This window comes from Vicia villosa, linkage group LG5 (assembly GCF_029867415.1).
Source record: "Vicia villosa cultivar HV-30 ecotype Madison, WI linkage group LG5, Vvil1.0, whole genome shotgun sequence".
Taxonomy (NCBI): domain Eukaryota; kingdom Viridiplantae; phylum Streptophyta; class Magnoliopsida; order Fabales; family Fabaceae; genus Vicia; species Vicia villosa.
Genome location: NC_081184.1, coordinates 156805044 through 156822698, shown reverse-complemented (window position 1 = coordinate 156822698; position 17655 = coordinate 156805044). Strand labels below are relative to the sequence as shown.

Below are 17655 nucleotides of genomic sequence, written 5' to 3'. Positions count from 1 at the left end.
AATAATGAACATGTAAAAAAAATTAATGAAAATTCACGGTTTAACTACGGAATCGTATAACAGTCGATCTCAGAGCCGGCCCTAGGGGTATGCAAACTAGACCTTTGTCTCGGGCCTCTAAATTTCCATTTTTTTAAACCCTTATATTCAATAGCAGTTTGTTGTAAAAAGACACTTCAATAACATTCAATCGTCATTATTTGTATTACTATTTTGGTCTTTCTCAATGAAGTGATAATAAATAAGTTTAATATACTTGTTTTAATTCTATTGCATCTCTCTCTGCTGTAGTTATTTGGCTTACTAGTATTATTTTATATCATCAATTTGTATAATTCTATCAACCATTAATTGTATTATTTCATAATATTAATTTATATAAACCTCCTATATCCATTATTTGTATTTTTGATGTGAATAAATTTATCTATTATTTTGTATAAAATATTATTATTAAAGTCATAATTGTAAAAAAAAAATTGATATCTTCGACGCATATTTATATGAAAGTACTATTTGTAAACAAAAATAATTTAATGAAATTATTATCAAAAAGATTATAAAATTTTCAAAAATCATTTTAAACTCATATATATTATACTAAAACAATATTTCATTCTATAACATATTTGAATGTTGTAATAGTACTTTTTATTTTATGTTTAATAATAATATATAAAAATCTACTGATATTGAAATTAAAATATTTTAGAAATTTCTTAAGAGACCTCCTAACCTTCTTGGTCATCCCTGGCGAAATTTCCAGAATGCCCTATATTTCGGAAATGCATCTCCGAAATCACTTTTTTTCTGAAAAAAAGGGGATTTCAGAAGTGCACTTCCGAAAACACGAAAAAAAAAGGTGTTTTCGGAGATGCATTTTCGAAAACACCCCCTTTTTTGAGTTTTCGGAGATGCATTTTCAAAAACACCCTTTTTTTTTTTTGGGAGAGGGGTATCTTTGGAGATGCATATCCGAAATATTCCAACACCAAATTGGTCTTGGAATGTTTCGGATATACACTTCCGAAAGAATTCAATAATTATTAAAAAATTAAAATCAAGGTGAATCAATACAATTAATAGGTATAAAATCAAGGTGAATCAATAAAATCAAGGTGAATCAAAATTTCCTAAACAATTTTAAAGTTAAAAATTATTTTACTAACTTATATAAATCAAAAACATTTTAATTTCATAAGTGAATTTTGAATTATATAAAATTAAATATAAAATTTATTCTTTAAATAAAATTTAGACAAAATCATTTTTTAATTTTTTTAAACTAAATAAAAATTTATAACTCATTTTTAATTATGAATCAGAATAGAAATATATAAATATATAATAATAATTATTAATTTTGTAAGTGAAATATATAAATATATAATAATTATTATATAAATATATAATAATTATTATAAATTAAAACACTATTTTTTAAATTTTTATAATTATTATATAAATATATAAATATATTTATAATTAATATATAATAATTATTATATAAATATATAATAATTTTTATAAATATATAATAATTATTATAATTATTATATAAATTTATAAATATATAAATTAAAACACTCATTTTTTAAATTTTTTTTGTAAATGTATAATAATTATTATAAATATATAAATAAAAAATTATAACTCATTTTGTAAGTAAAATTATTTTAATTAAAATTATTTTAAATTTTAAAATATAAATCAGAATAGAAATATATAATAATTACTGCTATTATTCATAACTCATAAATTATATCAAAATATATAATTATTATTATTCATTACTCATAAATTATATTAAATTTATGATATATGAATTAATTAATATCCTAAAATTAATTTTTGGGATTTTTTAAGATTTTTTTTGTTGTTTCCGAGATGCATCTCCGAATTTGTTAAAATCCCAATTTTTGAAATTTTTTCGGAAATGCACTTCCTAAGTTTGGAAAAATTTTGAAAAAAAATAATTTTGCAAATGCATTTCCGAAGCAGGGTAAAACTGAATTTTCGCAGGGTGACCCCATAGGGAGGTGGGTAAAGAAAAATTCAATATTTTTATCTAGGTCATTCAAATATATGACAAATAGAATTGAATGGCTTAAGGATAATTATCCAAATACTAAAATAATACAACAATTAATATACATTTTAAAAAATGTGAGGCATTAAGAGAAGAGAAGCAACTCTTAGATTTGAAATTTTTATTCACCAATCAAGTCTAATTATATATATAGATTTGATTATTTTAAAAATATTTAATTGTTTATAGATTAATATTAATAGTTTCTTCTACAACGACTGTTGCATTTAGAAAGAAGTTTTTAAAATCAAAGTTAATAAATTTTTATTTAAAATCAGCAACATTTTAGAAAAAATTAAATGATTGACTTTTTTGCCAGATTAAAATAAAATATTAAACGAGATTAATTATGATAATTTAATAAATAATTTTGTATTTTAAAAAATAAAAAATTAATTTTTAAGTAAAATATTACTTTTTGTGTAAAAAAATAAAAATAAAATATTACTTTCATAATTTTATAATTATTAATAATTAAAAAAATTTATTGTATAATTCGTATTAGGCCTCAATATATACTGGCCGGCCCTGGCCGATCTTTTAGAGTTTCACCGGTTTTCTATAAGTTTTCCGGTCTATAAGTTTCCAAGCAATATAGGACCGATCCGGTTCCAAATTAAACCGTCAAACCGGCCGTTTATTACATTGAGAATAGATTGGCACAGGTGCTCTCATTTAATGACATAGTAACATGTAAATTGATGGATGTACCAGTCAGATCTAGTAACTAAATACTAGTACTAGCTAAAAATAGGAAGCTGGAACCTGATTGCTACAGTAAATATTGAGTTCCCATTTTTAAAATCCTATGTAATGGGAATTGATTATGATGGGTGAGATTTGCACTGAATTTGGTGCAGTTTGTTTTCCTTCCTGAACATTTAATGAGTTTAGTTGGGTAGTGTAAAATTCAATTTTTTTTTTTTACCGTTAAGACATGTAGGGTATGATTGGTTTAAAATAGAAGTTAAGAAGAAAGAAGTATATGAGAGAGAGTGGGAGAAGAAAGAAATATGTAAGAAGTTGAATAGATTTGGAGTATTATTTGTTATAAAAGAAAGATAAGAGAAATAGGAGAGAAAAAAGTGTTAATTAAGTATGGAAATATCAAACTATCCTTGATTTGAAAATTATTTATCAAAAAATCAAATAATTTATTTGTTAGTTAATCTTAACTCAAATTATTATTTAAAGTAAATAAATTATTTATTATTTATTTTAATTTAATTAATTAATAATTAAATCTCTTAATACACCAACTATTTTAACAATTATTAATACAAATATTCTTAATAAAAATAAAACATAATGGTTCAAATAAAAGGTATATGAAATCAAGATAAGCGAACGTTATTAATGGAATAACAATGGATTTACTACTTTCTTCGCACTTATGAGGAAAATAAAAAAATAGGTGGACCCCCAGTTTTTACTCTCTCTTCAGCATTTCTCTGCTACACCAAGCAAGAGAAATAGGCTATTTCTCTTGTCTCTCTTTAAACTATTGCATAACAAACACACACGTAGAGTAGGACTTGATTGGTCTGTTTGTTTATGGACTTGATTAGGGATACAATATGGACTTGATTGGTCTTTTTGTGTATGCATCTTTTAAGGGATACAATAATATTTCTACTATTGTAGTATGCATAATGTATGTTTACCTATTCTCTATATAAGTTGTAAATAACAACACTAACATAAAAAAAAAATCAATTTTATAAATAAAGAAAAAAACTTAAGACTTGTAATTTTTTTATTGCTCTCGGTTAAATATGTAACATATTTTGAATTTCAACCAATTGAAGTTAACTCAGTAATTAAAACTAAAAAATTATTAATAATTAACAAATAAAATCATAAGTTAACAATATAAACATAAAAATTAAAAAAAATTAATTTATAAAATTTATAATAGAAAATAAAATATTAGCATACGAGAAGTTTTTATACTGCTAAAATATATTAGTAATTAAATAATTTTAAGAATTTAAAAATTGAAAAATAAATATTATTATTTTATATATAATTTATGATATAAAATTATCAAAATTAGTTTAATTTCAATAATTTAAAATTTGAACAATATTCCTCTCATCTTCTTGTTATGATTATTTTGCTTGCACTATGTAGTTTAACATTAATTAAGGTTATTAAATACTCTTTCCCTCTTAAATTATACTAATACGAATTAAAAAATTCAATAATTATTTTATGCGAAACTTAAATGACGTAAGACTTTAAAAAATATCTTTCAATAATTATGTTGAAAATCAAAATTCAAGAATTGAAAGAAGAATCAAAATTAAATAATTACAAAAATATCTTTTAATATATTTTTTAATAATTAAAATTATGTTAGTATATACAGTCGCTGATAAATAAGAAAGTGATAAGTTGCAATCATTCTCATGTAGTAAAAACTTTCTTTTCTTTTTTGAAATTGTAATAATAGTTTTATAAATAAACTTTTGGTAAATAGGATTCAAATGTTGTTGGAATTGCACAAATTTATGGAGAATTCCGAATCAATCTTAATGAATAAGATTCAATCAGTTGATAGAATTTCTTTCTTGTTCTTCTCTTTTCACTCAAGTGAGTTAACCAATCTTGGTAGCAAGATGATTCTAGTGCATAACTGTTAATGGAGAAGAAAGAAAATAAAAGATGAATTGGGAAAGAAAGAGAATTAGGGTTTGAACAAAATAAGGGGGAGAAGAATTTATGCAGAGTTTCCCTCTGTCCCTCAAACTTAAGTCTATTCTTTGCAATTGCAAGTGATTTATCTACAATAATATGAGTTACTCCCTATTTATAGATTTTGGGTTTGCTTGCTCTCTAAGCAAAACCCATAATACAAAGCCCAAAATACCTAATTTTATTTACTACAAAAATAGGCCTAAGTCGAAATATTCGTCGAGGCACGCTCCTTCGACATTTTGACATCTACATAATTTGACACACAGTAGGCTACTTCGATACTACCTAGTTTTTGTCGAGCAACATGCTTCGACAGAAGGAATTGCAATCTCAACACACCATTTAATTCAGTGTGTCTAATCTACCTACATTAATCATAGATCTTACTTTCTTGAACACTTCGACCTGCACTTCTTTAGTCATGATGTGTGCAATTTGATTCTCAATTCCGCAGTATGCCATGTTCATATTCCCTTTAGCTACCTACTCTCGAATAGAATGGAACCTCGTTTTTTATGTGCTTGCTTCGCCTACGAGCTATTAATATTCTAATGCAAAGCTTATGTATGTCTTGAAGTTTAAAGACTCTTTATTGAAATGATGTTAAGAAGTCTAAAATGGGCGTCCTCTATGCTAATGATGAAGCTTTTGACCGCGCTAAAGACCAAGTGTTGTGCCTCTACCCTAACTTAGATTTGTCAGAAGTATATTACTCTAAAGTGGTGTTGGATGTCCGCCTTGAAGATTTGGAACAAACTGATGCTGGTCCTTCTGTTGGGCACCCTGGTGAGAACTAGGCCGATCCAACCATCACCAACTGCGAGGAGGACAAACTTGAGAAATAGTTTTTCTTATTATTCTGCCTTTAGTCAGTCATCCAGTAGGATGCATTTTGTATGCATTTTGTAATCCTAGACTCTTTACCGTCGCACAAGCTTTGTTTTGTAATTTTGTAATTTTCCTTTTTACATATGACAATCACTTTTGATCTTTCTGCCATTATATGAATTTGCGCATTTCGTTATACGTCATTTAAAATTATAAGAAGAAATCTACGAACTTTGGGCAATGCATCCCCAACTTAAACTGCGTAGGATGTTATCATGGGAGCCCTTAGTGGTCTCGCATCTCGCGACGCTTATTTCCCGATGACCATGGATTTATCCAATTGATCCAACAACCAATCCCCTTTATGAGTTTCTGTTCCCGGGCGACCCCAAACTTGCTAACTCTCGTGAGGATCTTACCTCACTCTCCTCCTGCTCTAGGAGGCATGATTAATATACTTTGTTACTACTGATTCCCAACTTATAGCCCCTTGTGTGTGCTTAGTCGGGCTCATCACCTTGACGATACTCAACTTAGGCTATCATCCTTAATTTGGGAGAAACCGTCCCCCGCGTTGTTTCCATGATGCTTGATGATCCTGGTTATTTTGTTAATTCATAGGTTCTGCTTGATAAGCCCGGAGTGAATCTAGGGTAGGCCTCATGGGGCTGCAAGCATTTTGTCTTGACGGCCTATATCCACATACCTGGGAGTTATATGGTCTGTTTGGGTGCTACCTCGAAGGGAGTTACCTGGTTTGTATGGGAGTTACCCATTTCGCTGGGAGTTACCTTGAAAGGAGTTACTCATTCAGTTAGGAGTTACCTCGAAGGGTGTTACCCGTTTGTATGGGAGTTACCTCGAAGGGAGTTACTCGTTTTGACTGGGAGTTACCTCAAAGGGAGTTACCCGTTTCTCTTGAGAGTTACCTCGAAGGGAGTTACCCGTTTGGCTAGGAGTTACCTCAAATGAAGTTACCCATTTTGCTTGGGAGTTACCTCAAAGGGAGTTGCCCGGTTTGGCTGGCACTGATTACTGATCTTGCTCATACAACTTTACATACAATACCACACTCTTTCAAATACTGGTGCCTTATTAAAAACCCTTGTTATTGCAAGGGAAAAGAGTGTATACTGTAACACCCCTTTTCTAAACCCCAAAAATACATATATATTCACATAGTAAAATAAAATTCATACAATAAAGGGTGCCACATGTCATTTTCAATACAGTTGAAAACCAAACATAAACATACAAATAACATGCACCTGATCAAATTATAACACATATCGAACTTCATGTTTTTGCAAGTATGCATATCGCTACATAATAATATTTTCTCAAGCATTTAAATGATTATATCCCATAGTATAATCATCTACCAACATAAAGCCATTATCATATCATAAATGTGTCATATAAATTCAAACATAGGCACCAAGGCCACTTAACATAATATATCCAATACAATGTTAACATAATATAGATAGAACAATATCTTAAACATCCAAACATGAGTTCAAATACCCCCCCCCCCCCCCCCCCCCCCCCCCCCCCACCCCCCCCGTTTTACATGATCAGAGCATTGACTCGATACCTAACGAAACGAAAAATAACCGATACGCTCCTTGGCTAAATCCTCGTGCAAGCACACTACCCGTCGGAACCTGTACAATGTCACATTGAACATGATTCAAGCAAAAGGGTGAGAATTCACATCATAATGAGTATATATAATATGTATAATGAATATAGTACACTACAATCCAACAAATTCATCACACTTCATAATTTAATGAGTTCTACAATTATTGCACATAACACAAATCTCCAATTATCACATAAGCACACATTAATCTAAATATAACATAGAAAAATCAATGTGACTCCAAATGCAATTAATGCGACTCATGCATGTGGTAACATGTGAACATTAAACTCACAACTCTCGATTCCATTTTCAAGAACCAGAGCCACGCTTCCGATCCGGACAAGACCAAAGCCCTAAAAATATGAACATTTAGTTCACTGCTTCCGATCCACAAAGGAACAAAGCCACACTTCTATTTCCTTTAAAGGATCAAAGCAACGCCTCTATTTCCCCTTCAAGGATCAAGGCCTTCATCATAGCTCACACCCCACATGGGCACACTACCAAAGAACATATAGTTCGTCACCTCTATTTCCCTTCAAAGGATCAAGGCCACCATGAATGCATGTGCAACGAGACTCACAATATATGCAATTAAGATTACCACACAACCTTAATTATCGCATATCACAATAATTCACACACATCGAATTATCCACCAAAATGTTGCACAACGTGCATACATCACCAATAAAACATCCACATAACATTTATCAAATCACAAATAACATATAGCATACAAGTCAATCAATGTCATTCTCAACAATCACATAAAACAACATATACATTCTCTAAATTCAAGTATCGTGTATACATACAATTACCAAAACGTATGCAATTAAGAATTATCCATATAATCTTAACATTAAAGCATATCACCATGATTCAACGTATTGAATTATCCACCAATTGTACAACATACATTCATCATGTAAACAACAGCAACAATGCATTCTAATAGCATTCATCAATTCTATACACCACAATTAACACAACGTAAACAATACCAATACATGTTATCCACATATAACATTAATTCATGACATAAGCATACATAAATACATGTCATTTACACAAACACACAATAATTAAATCATACAATGCCAACAAACCTAGTTCTATCATAAATTTTATTGCATTAGCTTCCTAACGCTTCGAACGACACGCAAAATGAATTTTTAGTTCAAAAGTTACGATCTTTACAAAATGTGTCAAAAATTGGATAACTTGCATGTCCACTCAGGCCGACCCATGAGTCGAAGCATACCCTGCAACGGTTGACTCATGACCTCCAGCGGTCGACTGCTCGCTGAAAAACACATATTCTCGCCCTTGCGGGTCAGCTCAGGCCGACCTTGCCTTTTGTAATGGTCGACTCATGTTGCGTAAAAACCCAAAAATCACTATTTTCTTCCCCATTCCCCTCATACAACAACCACTAACCCACATACAATTTATACATCAATTGACAGCAAATATCTCATCAATTTATCAAACAACATCCATTTACTACTATCTAACATGATTCAAAACAACTATTTCATGGATTCTACACTAACCCTAACATGTTGAAAATTATGAAAATAGAGAGATGAAGAACCTAAGAATACCACTATCCATTGCATACATATATACCCATAATAATGAGGATTCTCCCCCTTACCTTAGGTTAGATCTCCTTTTTCTTCTTCTTCTTCTTCTTCTTCTTCTTCTTCTAGTTTTCTCTTTTCCCCTCCTTCTCTTCCCTTCTCTTGAGCTCTCTCTTTTCTCTTCTTTTTCCAAATGAATGTTATGTCTCTAAAAACCTATTTTCTTTACTATCTTTCTCTTAAGTTAACAGGCTTGGTAACACACTCACTCATACTATTTCTATTCTCAATTATTAGGCCCAATTAGCTATTATCTCATTATTCTACTAATAACATAATAACTCAATTAGCATAATAACACACAATTAAATAATTATCATAGAAAATAATAATTAAATAATTATACTAATAATAAAATCGCTATTTAATAAATAAAATAGAAAATCAGGATGCTACATATACCCTGCATTTTATTCATTATTTCATTACATAATTCAGCTGAAATAAACCTAATGTTGGTTACATTCCATGCCCTTGGTATCTCTACCCCTTCCAGTGTTTCTAGCTTGTAAGCCTTGTTATTCAATCTATACCGCACCCATAAAGGCCCTTCTTACTTCAGAGATAAATTCCCCTTCTTCTTTGGATCAGTAACCTTCTTCAGAACCAAATCCCCTCTATGAAACCCTCTATACTTTACTTTCATATTGAACCTCGCGACTAGCCTGTGCTTGATCTCCAAGAAAATAGGTTTTTAATCCAACATTTCCTAAATTATCTCCAATTATAGAAAATGTGAATATCTCTGATTGAATCGATATTGGATACTGTAGTTTCTCTGAGGTTGGCATGCATTTTGGTAAAACATACTGAGCAAGAACATGTTGAAAGAAATGCAAGATGACCTAGCGTTCAGACTCCAACATGTCAAACAAGATATCACAACATGTCTGGTATGACATCCTGTCTGCAGAAGCTTATGTGTCAAGTGAATCGGGCGTTTTTATTGCTACAAGAATCTCGTGTTCCAGCTACAGAATATTTAGAAATAATCAATTAGCTGATGTGTTATCCAAGATTGATTCAATTAAGAGATTTCCACACTTTCTCTGATTGGAGACAATATAGGAACACCCTTCTACCCAATATATGTTTCGCGAGTAATTTTAAATCAATTTATTAAAATACAAGAATCAACAAGAGTGTCACATCATCATAAAACATTTTGCTCCGTAACACGGGTTCTTTACATAATAACAATTAAGCTTTCTTTTGAAACATTAACATAAATTCGAATATCATGCAGCCAAATCTCAACATTAAAATAAAATAAAAATTATCCATCATGTTTCATCATTCGTTATTTAAATATCAAAATCAACTTCAAACCATTAATGGTAACTCATAGAATCATGTTCTCAAACAATTAAAGTATTCAAATCACACGATCTCATCCCGATGGTACATATCAGAGCAAGACCCTTTATTCAACGAAAAAATCTAAACGACTCCGGAGCTATCTTTAATCCTTAATAAGCTGGTCCTGCTTACTTTGAATGATTGGAAGAAAGCTTGAAACGTAAGAGGGTAAGGTGCGAATAGCGGAGATGACGATGGAGGAAGCGACAGACAATTGAAGGATTTGAGAGTGCAGAGGGAGTGTGTAAAAGTTCAAATGAGAAACGGTTCGCAGTACTTATAGACACTTAAAACCCTCATGTGCCCTGCACGTTCAACTCGGGAAAGGAAAAAACATCATTAAACCTTAAACCCTAGAGGCTAGACTAGTTATCACGGCGCATTAAATGCGGCACAAAACGCGAGGCAGACACACACACGTTACTTATTCACTTTTCCAACAGCTGTTCATCTCCCAGTCTACCGGTCAGTCCACTTCTTCGCTACTATTCTATCCGGCCACAAACACGTCTCCTCTTAGAGGGCCGCCTATGCCCGCTCCTGACGACCTTAAGTCATCACTTCCACGACCAGAAGTAACGAATTGAGGGACTCCTGCTCTAGACTGGCCTAATTGTCCAATAGGCCCAATCCACTCACTAGCATGAGGTGGCCCAATAAGCATTGGCCCAATCCACCGATCCAGCTAAAGGGCAAATCCTCTTCGACCGAGCTTGGCTTCAAACCTCCCACAACTAAGGACTAATCGAGCACGCTTGTCTCCCGTCCTCGACAATGACTAGTTCCTTACGGACAGCTAGTCAAGACTTAGTCAATGGATGCCTATGTTTTGGGCCTTAGATTTACGCCATGGCCCACGAATATAACATGACCCAATCTACTTCAATGAGAATATTATAAATATCCCTCTACGTCTAGAGAGAAAGGAAATCCAAACTTTGTCCAAATTTTCATACTTTCTATTGTACCTTTGTTCTCTTTCTTACTTTGGCATCAGAGTGCCTTGCAGGTGCAACCCCAACAGTCGACCTTGTACCCGATATTATTCTTGTTCCATACGTCCACGTATTATACCCAACTCCATGACTACCAACTCGATATAGCTGGTTCTGTAGTTGGTCGTGGTGTAGACCACTTAACTGGACCTGACCCACACCATCAGTCTTTTGTACCTAATTGCACCTCATCCTCCATTTGAGTTTACACCCCAACCTAGATAAAATTTACTCATATATATATATATATATATATATATATATATATATATAACTAATTTTGTTCTTAGGCCAACTTTGTGATCCAAATATTTCTCATATCACTTTTCGCCACTAAACCGGAGTCCTAACATAGGCCATGAATGCATAATGCGCAACAACATAATAAAACATGACCACTGCTAATCAAGACGCAGTAAAACATGACCAACACAATAAAACATGATAATCATTCATGCAATCATTATAATTTAATCACATACTTCATAATACACACCTCTTTATCATAGCGGCATCAATTCATCATAGGAAACATATGTCATATTTCATCAAGGCATAATCATATCAATTCATCGTAAGAATCATAAATCATGTTACATCAACGCATAAACACATCATTTTATCTTTGCACCATCACTGAAAAAATAAATCATATGATTCATTTTATTTTTCTAAAGTGTAGTTATCGTGTTAGTTTTCTAACGTTTCGAACAACACATCAAACGGACTTACAGTTCAAGATAATTAAAAATGAATTGATCATTAAATTAATAAGAGTAAATATTCAATGTTTAATAGTCTGAACGGGTTTAACCAGAATTAAATATTACTAAATAAATAATATTCTTATTAAATAAATAATGAACATGTAAAAAAAATAAAAGAAAATTCAAGGTTTAACTACGGAATCGCATAAACAGCCGATCTCAGAACCGGCCCTAGGGGTAGGCAAACTATGCCTTTGCCTAGGGCCTCTAAATTTCCATTTTTTTTAAACCCTTATATTCAATGAAAGTATTATTTGTAAACAAAAATAATTTAATGAAAGTATTATTTGTAAACAAAAATAATTTAATGAAAGTATTATTTGTAAACAAAAATAATTTAATGAAATTATTTTCAAAAAGATTATAAAATTTTCAAAAATCATTTTAAACTCATATATAATATACTAAAATAATATTTCATTCTATAGCATATTTGAATGTTGTAATAGTACTTTTTATTTTATGTTTAATAATAATATATAAAAATCTACTGATATTGAAATTAAAATATTTTTATCTAGGTCATTCAAATATACTGACAAATAGAATCGAATGGGTTAAGGATAATTATCCAAATACTAAAATAATACAACAATTAATATACATTTTAAAAAATGTGAGGCATTAAGAGAAGAGAAGCAACTTTTAGATTTGAAACTTTTATCCACCAATCAAGTCTAATTATATAAATAGACTTGATTATTTTAAAAATATTTAATTATTTATAGACTAATGACTGTTGCATTCAGAAAGAAGTTTTTAAAATTAAAGTTAATAATTTTTTTACTTAAAATCAACAACATTTCAGAAAAAATTAAATGATTGACTTTTTTGTCAGATGAAAATAAAATATTAAACGAGATTAATTATGATAATTTAATAAATGATTTTGTATTTAAAAAAAATTAAAAATTATCTTTTAAATAAAATATTACTTTTTGTGTAAAAAAATAAAAATAAAATATTACTTTCATAATTTTATAATTATCAATAATTAAAAAAATTTATTGTATAATTCGCATTAGGCCTCAATATATACTGGCCGGCCCTGGCCGATCTTTTAGAGTTTCACCGATTTTCTATATGTTTTCCGGTCTTTTCAACTGTCTAATACTAGTAGTGGTTTCCAGGCAATATAAGACCGATCCGGTTCCAAATTAAACCGTCAAACCAGCCGTTTATTACATTGAGAATAGATTGGCACAGGTGCTCTCATTTAATGACATATAAATTGATGGATGTGCCAGTCAGATCTAGTAATTAAATACAGTGGCGGATCTTGTCTAAAATAATAAGGGGGGCAACAATATTTTTAAAATTCATAACAATTATATATAATTTATACTTTTTAGATTTTTTTTTCATAAAAAAAACATCAAATTTTGCATGTTCAATTATTGTATCTCTTCTAAAACAAAAACACAAAATTCATAATATTTTTATATTATTTTATTTTATTTTAGATGCTTATTGTTTAAAAAACTATTAATTTTCTAATATTAAATTATTGTATCATTTCTAAATTGCATTAATTAAAGGATAAGAGTTTAACTTTTATATAAATTTGATGAAACATGCACAAATTAACTATTAATTTCAATACAATGAATTAAAAATAAATTATTCTATCACTAATACAATTAACTATTTAATATCATTGCTAACATAAAAAAAATACTAAAATCAAATTGAATGAATTAGTTTAAGTCTAACACCAACTACAAAAAAACTACAAAAATTGTAAGAAAAAACAATAGGATCAACATAATTATATTGTCTATACATATAGACGATTCAACAATTTTTTACTCAAATATATTTAAATTGTTAAAAGATAATAAATTTTTATAAATTAATTTTATATAAAAATTAAGTATCTTAATAAAGTTAAAAGAACTTTTTAGATCCATTTTTGTAACTTTAGAAATAAAACAACCAAAGCTAATGTATGATAATATAAATGATATAAAAATTATGAGAGGTGTCTTAAAATTGATAAAGCATATTTGATAGAATTTTTAACTTTTGAGGGGTGCAACAGCACCCTCCCGCCCCATGTTCCTCCGCCACTGACTAAATACTAGTACTAGCTAAAAATAGGGATACATTAGGGATAATATGGGCTTGATTGGTCGCTAAAAATAGGGATACATTAGGGATAATATGGGCTTGATTGGATTGGTCTTTTTGATTAGGGATACATTAGGGATAATATGGGCTTGATTGGTCGCTAAAAATAGGGATAATATGGGCTTGATTGGATTGGTCTTTTTGATTAGGGATAATATGGGCTTGATTTGTGTCTGCATCGTTTAAGGGATACAATAATATTTATATATTGTTTAAAAAATATGACTCAACTGTACATTAATTATACCGAACAACCCGTTATGACAAGTTTATATATTGGAAAGTTAATGTTCAATGCTAGCGTCAGTAGTTATTCGTTAGTTATCAAACATATGTGTTTTATAAACTTTATCTTATTTTGTTACCAAAACGATGTGGGACTCTTTTGAAAAACAAACTCAATCAAAATAATTTTTTCTTAGTTTGATATGATGAGAAAGCAAGAGCTTAGCCTAGTTTTGATAACATTAGCTTGGGGATTTTTGTCATCTGCATGGACCATGGTTTCCTTACCATGGTCTTTTGTACAGATTGGGTGGATTGCTGGCCCTTTGATAGTTTTATGTTTTGCCTTGGCTACCTTCTACACAACCCATCTTCTTTTCAAGAGTGAGTCTGTTAGTTATCTTGATGCTGTTAGAGTACACTTGGGAGATTCCAGAGTGAAGTTTTATAAATTTTTTATATACTTTAACCGTTTTGGTGCTGCAATTTCTTCTACCATTTCTGGTTCTACATGTATTATGTAAGTTTTATTTGAAAATATTTAAGGTTCCTTAATTTGAACTATGTGGTGATCAGAGTTGATTTCTTATTATTTTTTTGTGTAACAGGGCAATCATCAGATGCAATTGTTTGCATAGAAGTGGGGGAGATGATCCTTGTCATATCAAAGGAATCATTTACATGATTTCCTTTGGTATTTTGGAAATCTTTCTCTCCCAAATTCCAGAATTGGACAAGCAGTGGTGGTTCTCTGTATTTGCTGCAGTGATGTCATTCTCTTACTCAACCATTGGCCTTGGCCTTGGTGTGAGTAAGATTATAGGTATCTTCTACAACCTTCTCTTTTTGCAATTTTGATCTTCTACTCAACCATTAGCTGCTGATTTTGATTTGAATTTGTACACAGAAAACAGGGGAGATATCCAAGGAAGCTGGACTGGAATTGACGTGTTACCCAACCAAAAATTTTGGAGAGTTTTTGCTGCTGTAGGAAACATTGCATTTGGATATTCTTACTTCCAAATTTTGATAGAAATTCAGGTAATCTTAACCAACAAAAACTTTTTGTGACACTCTGTTTAATATCTTGTTAAATTGAACTTTTTGTGACACTCTGTTTAATATCTTGTTAAATTGAACTTTTTGTGACACTCTGTTTAATATCTTGTTAAATTGAAGTTTGTATTGTTATTATGACAGGAGAAAATGAAATCCCCTCCACCACAGTCAAAATCAGTCAAAACAGCTATGTTAATCAGTGTTGCCGTTACAACAATGTACTACTTGGCGTGTGGAAGTTTGGTGTACGCTGCGCTGGGTGAAAACAGCCCCGGAAATCCGCTAATGGATTTCGATTTTGGATTCCGAAATCCGTTTTGGCTATTGGACGTAGCAAACGGTGCAATCCTATTGCATTTAGCAGGGGTTTATCAAACATACTCTCAGCCGATTTTCTCAGCCGTGGAGCAAACGGCGGCTCGGCTATTCCCGCACAGTTCATTTGTCAATGCGGAAGTGAAGATTTCAATCCCAATGATGTCTCCTCCTTTGAGAATCAATGGCTTCCGGTTGGTTTCCAGAACCGCTTTTGTGGTGGTGACAACCCTCTTTTCGACGATCTTCCCCTTCTTCACTGATGTTGGGGGGCTGATAGGAGCTTTGGTATTCTGGCCGTTAAACATGTACTTTCCGTTGGAGATATATATTGCAGAAGACAAAATCCACAAATGGTGCAGAAAATGGATATTTCTTAAGATGCTTAGTACTCTGTTTCTCCTTGTTTCGATAGGAGCTGCAGTTGCTTGTTTTGCTGCAGTTATTACCGATTTGATGGTTTACAAACCATTTAGTTTTTCGATATAAATTAAGTATTAGTTTAATGTATAATTAATTAGTTTGCATTTGGTATGAGGTATCTCTATGTATGATTATTATTGCAATTCTAATGGAATTTATAGTTTGCTTGTTGATATACATGTTCTTTTGTTTTTTTATATTTCAAGTGGATGAAATAGGGTTTGGTGTGATGGTGTGAAATCGTTGTTGTGATATTATTCATTGTTGTTGGAGGTTGTGGTTTATGAATCGCTGAAGAATTGTTGCTGAATTTATCGTTTTGTGCTATACACATCAAGTGTTCGGTGAAATGCTTGAACCGTGTTCTTTTGTTTTTCTGTGTTAAAATCTCTTGGTTTCAAGTCTGAGTTGGTGTTTATTTAGAGTTGCTTAGTTTTGTTTATATTTGATATTGTTTTTAGATTGCAATTATAATCCTTGTGCTTGAGTTTTCTTTTACATTTTTGGCTAATAAAGATACTCCAAAATATAAACTAGTCCAGGTTTATTTGAAAGAACCAAATCCTTGGACTGATGTTATTCAAGAATCTTAAATAGATGTGCTCAAGTCAGCATTTGCTGTAAGCAGTAACCAACTGATTGTGAGCTACTTAAGTGATGTGATATTTGTTCTCCAAGTAAGAGACTTAGAAACAGGTTCCCTGCAACATCAAATACCAATTGACATAGGCAGTTAGTGAAATTTCTGCACGTCATCAAGATAGTGTGGTTTTCATTGCCTTTTCAAGCTTTTTTGACTCATGGTATCATATATTAGTGCAACCTGGGGGGAACACAGATTCTTGATATGAAGATATTTCGTGAGATTGAGGTCCATGGGTTTGATCGCTCAGAATTTAAGCCAATCAGGTAAAAAATTAAACTCAGAGGTCTGGTTAAGATCTTCAGGTTCTGCTTGTCTTGGAGTTTTCGTTCGTATAGAGCTTCCGGTCGTGATCCTGTTTATACTTCCGTTCTTTCAGCTTTTGCATTTTATCACTCGTCATCAGAGGCAGCATTGCATTATGTTCTGGTGGTTGAAGATTCTGGACGGTGGTCATCATTTAGTTCGGCGTTGTTTCGAGGTGTCTTGGTCTCGGCAATAACTCTGGTCTCTTCAGCAGTATTAGTGATCGTGTTTTAATTTTAGGTGCTGGATAGATTATTTTGGGGCAAGGATGTACTGCTGCCATTTAATTTTGGTGTTTCCTACAGGGGTTGATTTATAGCTGCTTTGGTGCAATCTTAGTTAGTATTCTGTTATTAGGCTTCTGTCAAAATTCATTACATAATATTGGCTGGGTTGTATTGGTATGTTTACTGTACTATTCAATGTATGGACTCTGGCATGTCTCATGCCAGTCCTTTCTTTGCTGTTTCAAAAAAATATATATAGTGCTGCGATGTGGATTAATGCCATCTGTTT

The 17655-nt window shown here is 31.2% G+C and overlaps 1 protein-coding gene across 1 annotated transcript; it reads left to right on the top strand.

Annotated features, from left to right (window-relative positions):
- Nucleotides 1-14387: 14387 nt before the first annotated feature.
- Nucleotides 14388-16363, top strand: LOC131607907 (amino acid permease 3-like). Its single transcript, XM_058879860.1, has 4 exons — nucleotides 14388-14913; nucleotides 15002-15216; nucleotides 15301-15434; nucleotides 15594-16363. The coding sequence occupies exons 1-4, from the start codon at nucleotides 14597-14599 to the stop codon at nucleotides 16254-16256; spliced, it is 1329 nt and encodes a 442-aa protein (XP_058735843.1). The 5' UTR covers nucleotides 14388-14596; the 3' UTR covers nucleotides 16257-16363.
- Nucleotides 16364-17655: the final 1292 nt, after the last annotated feature.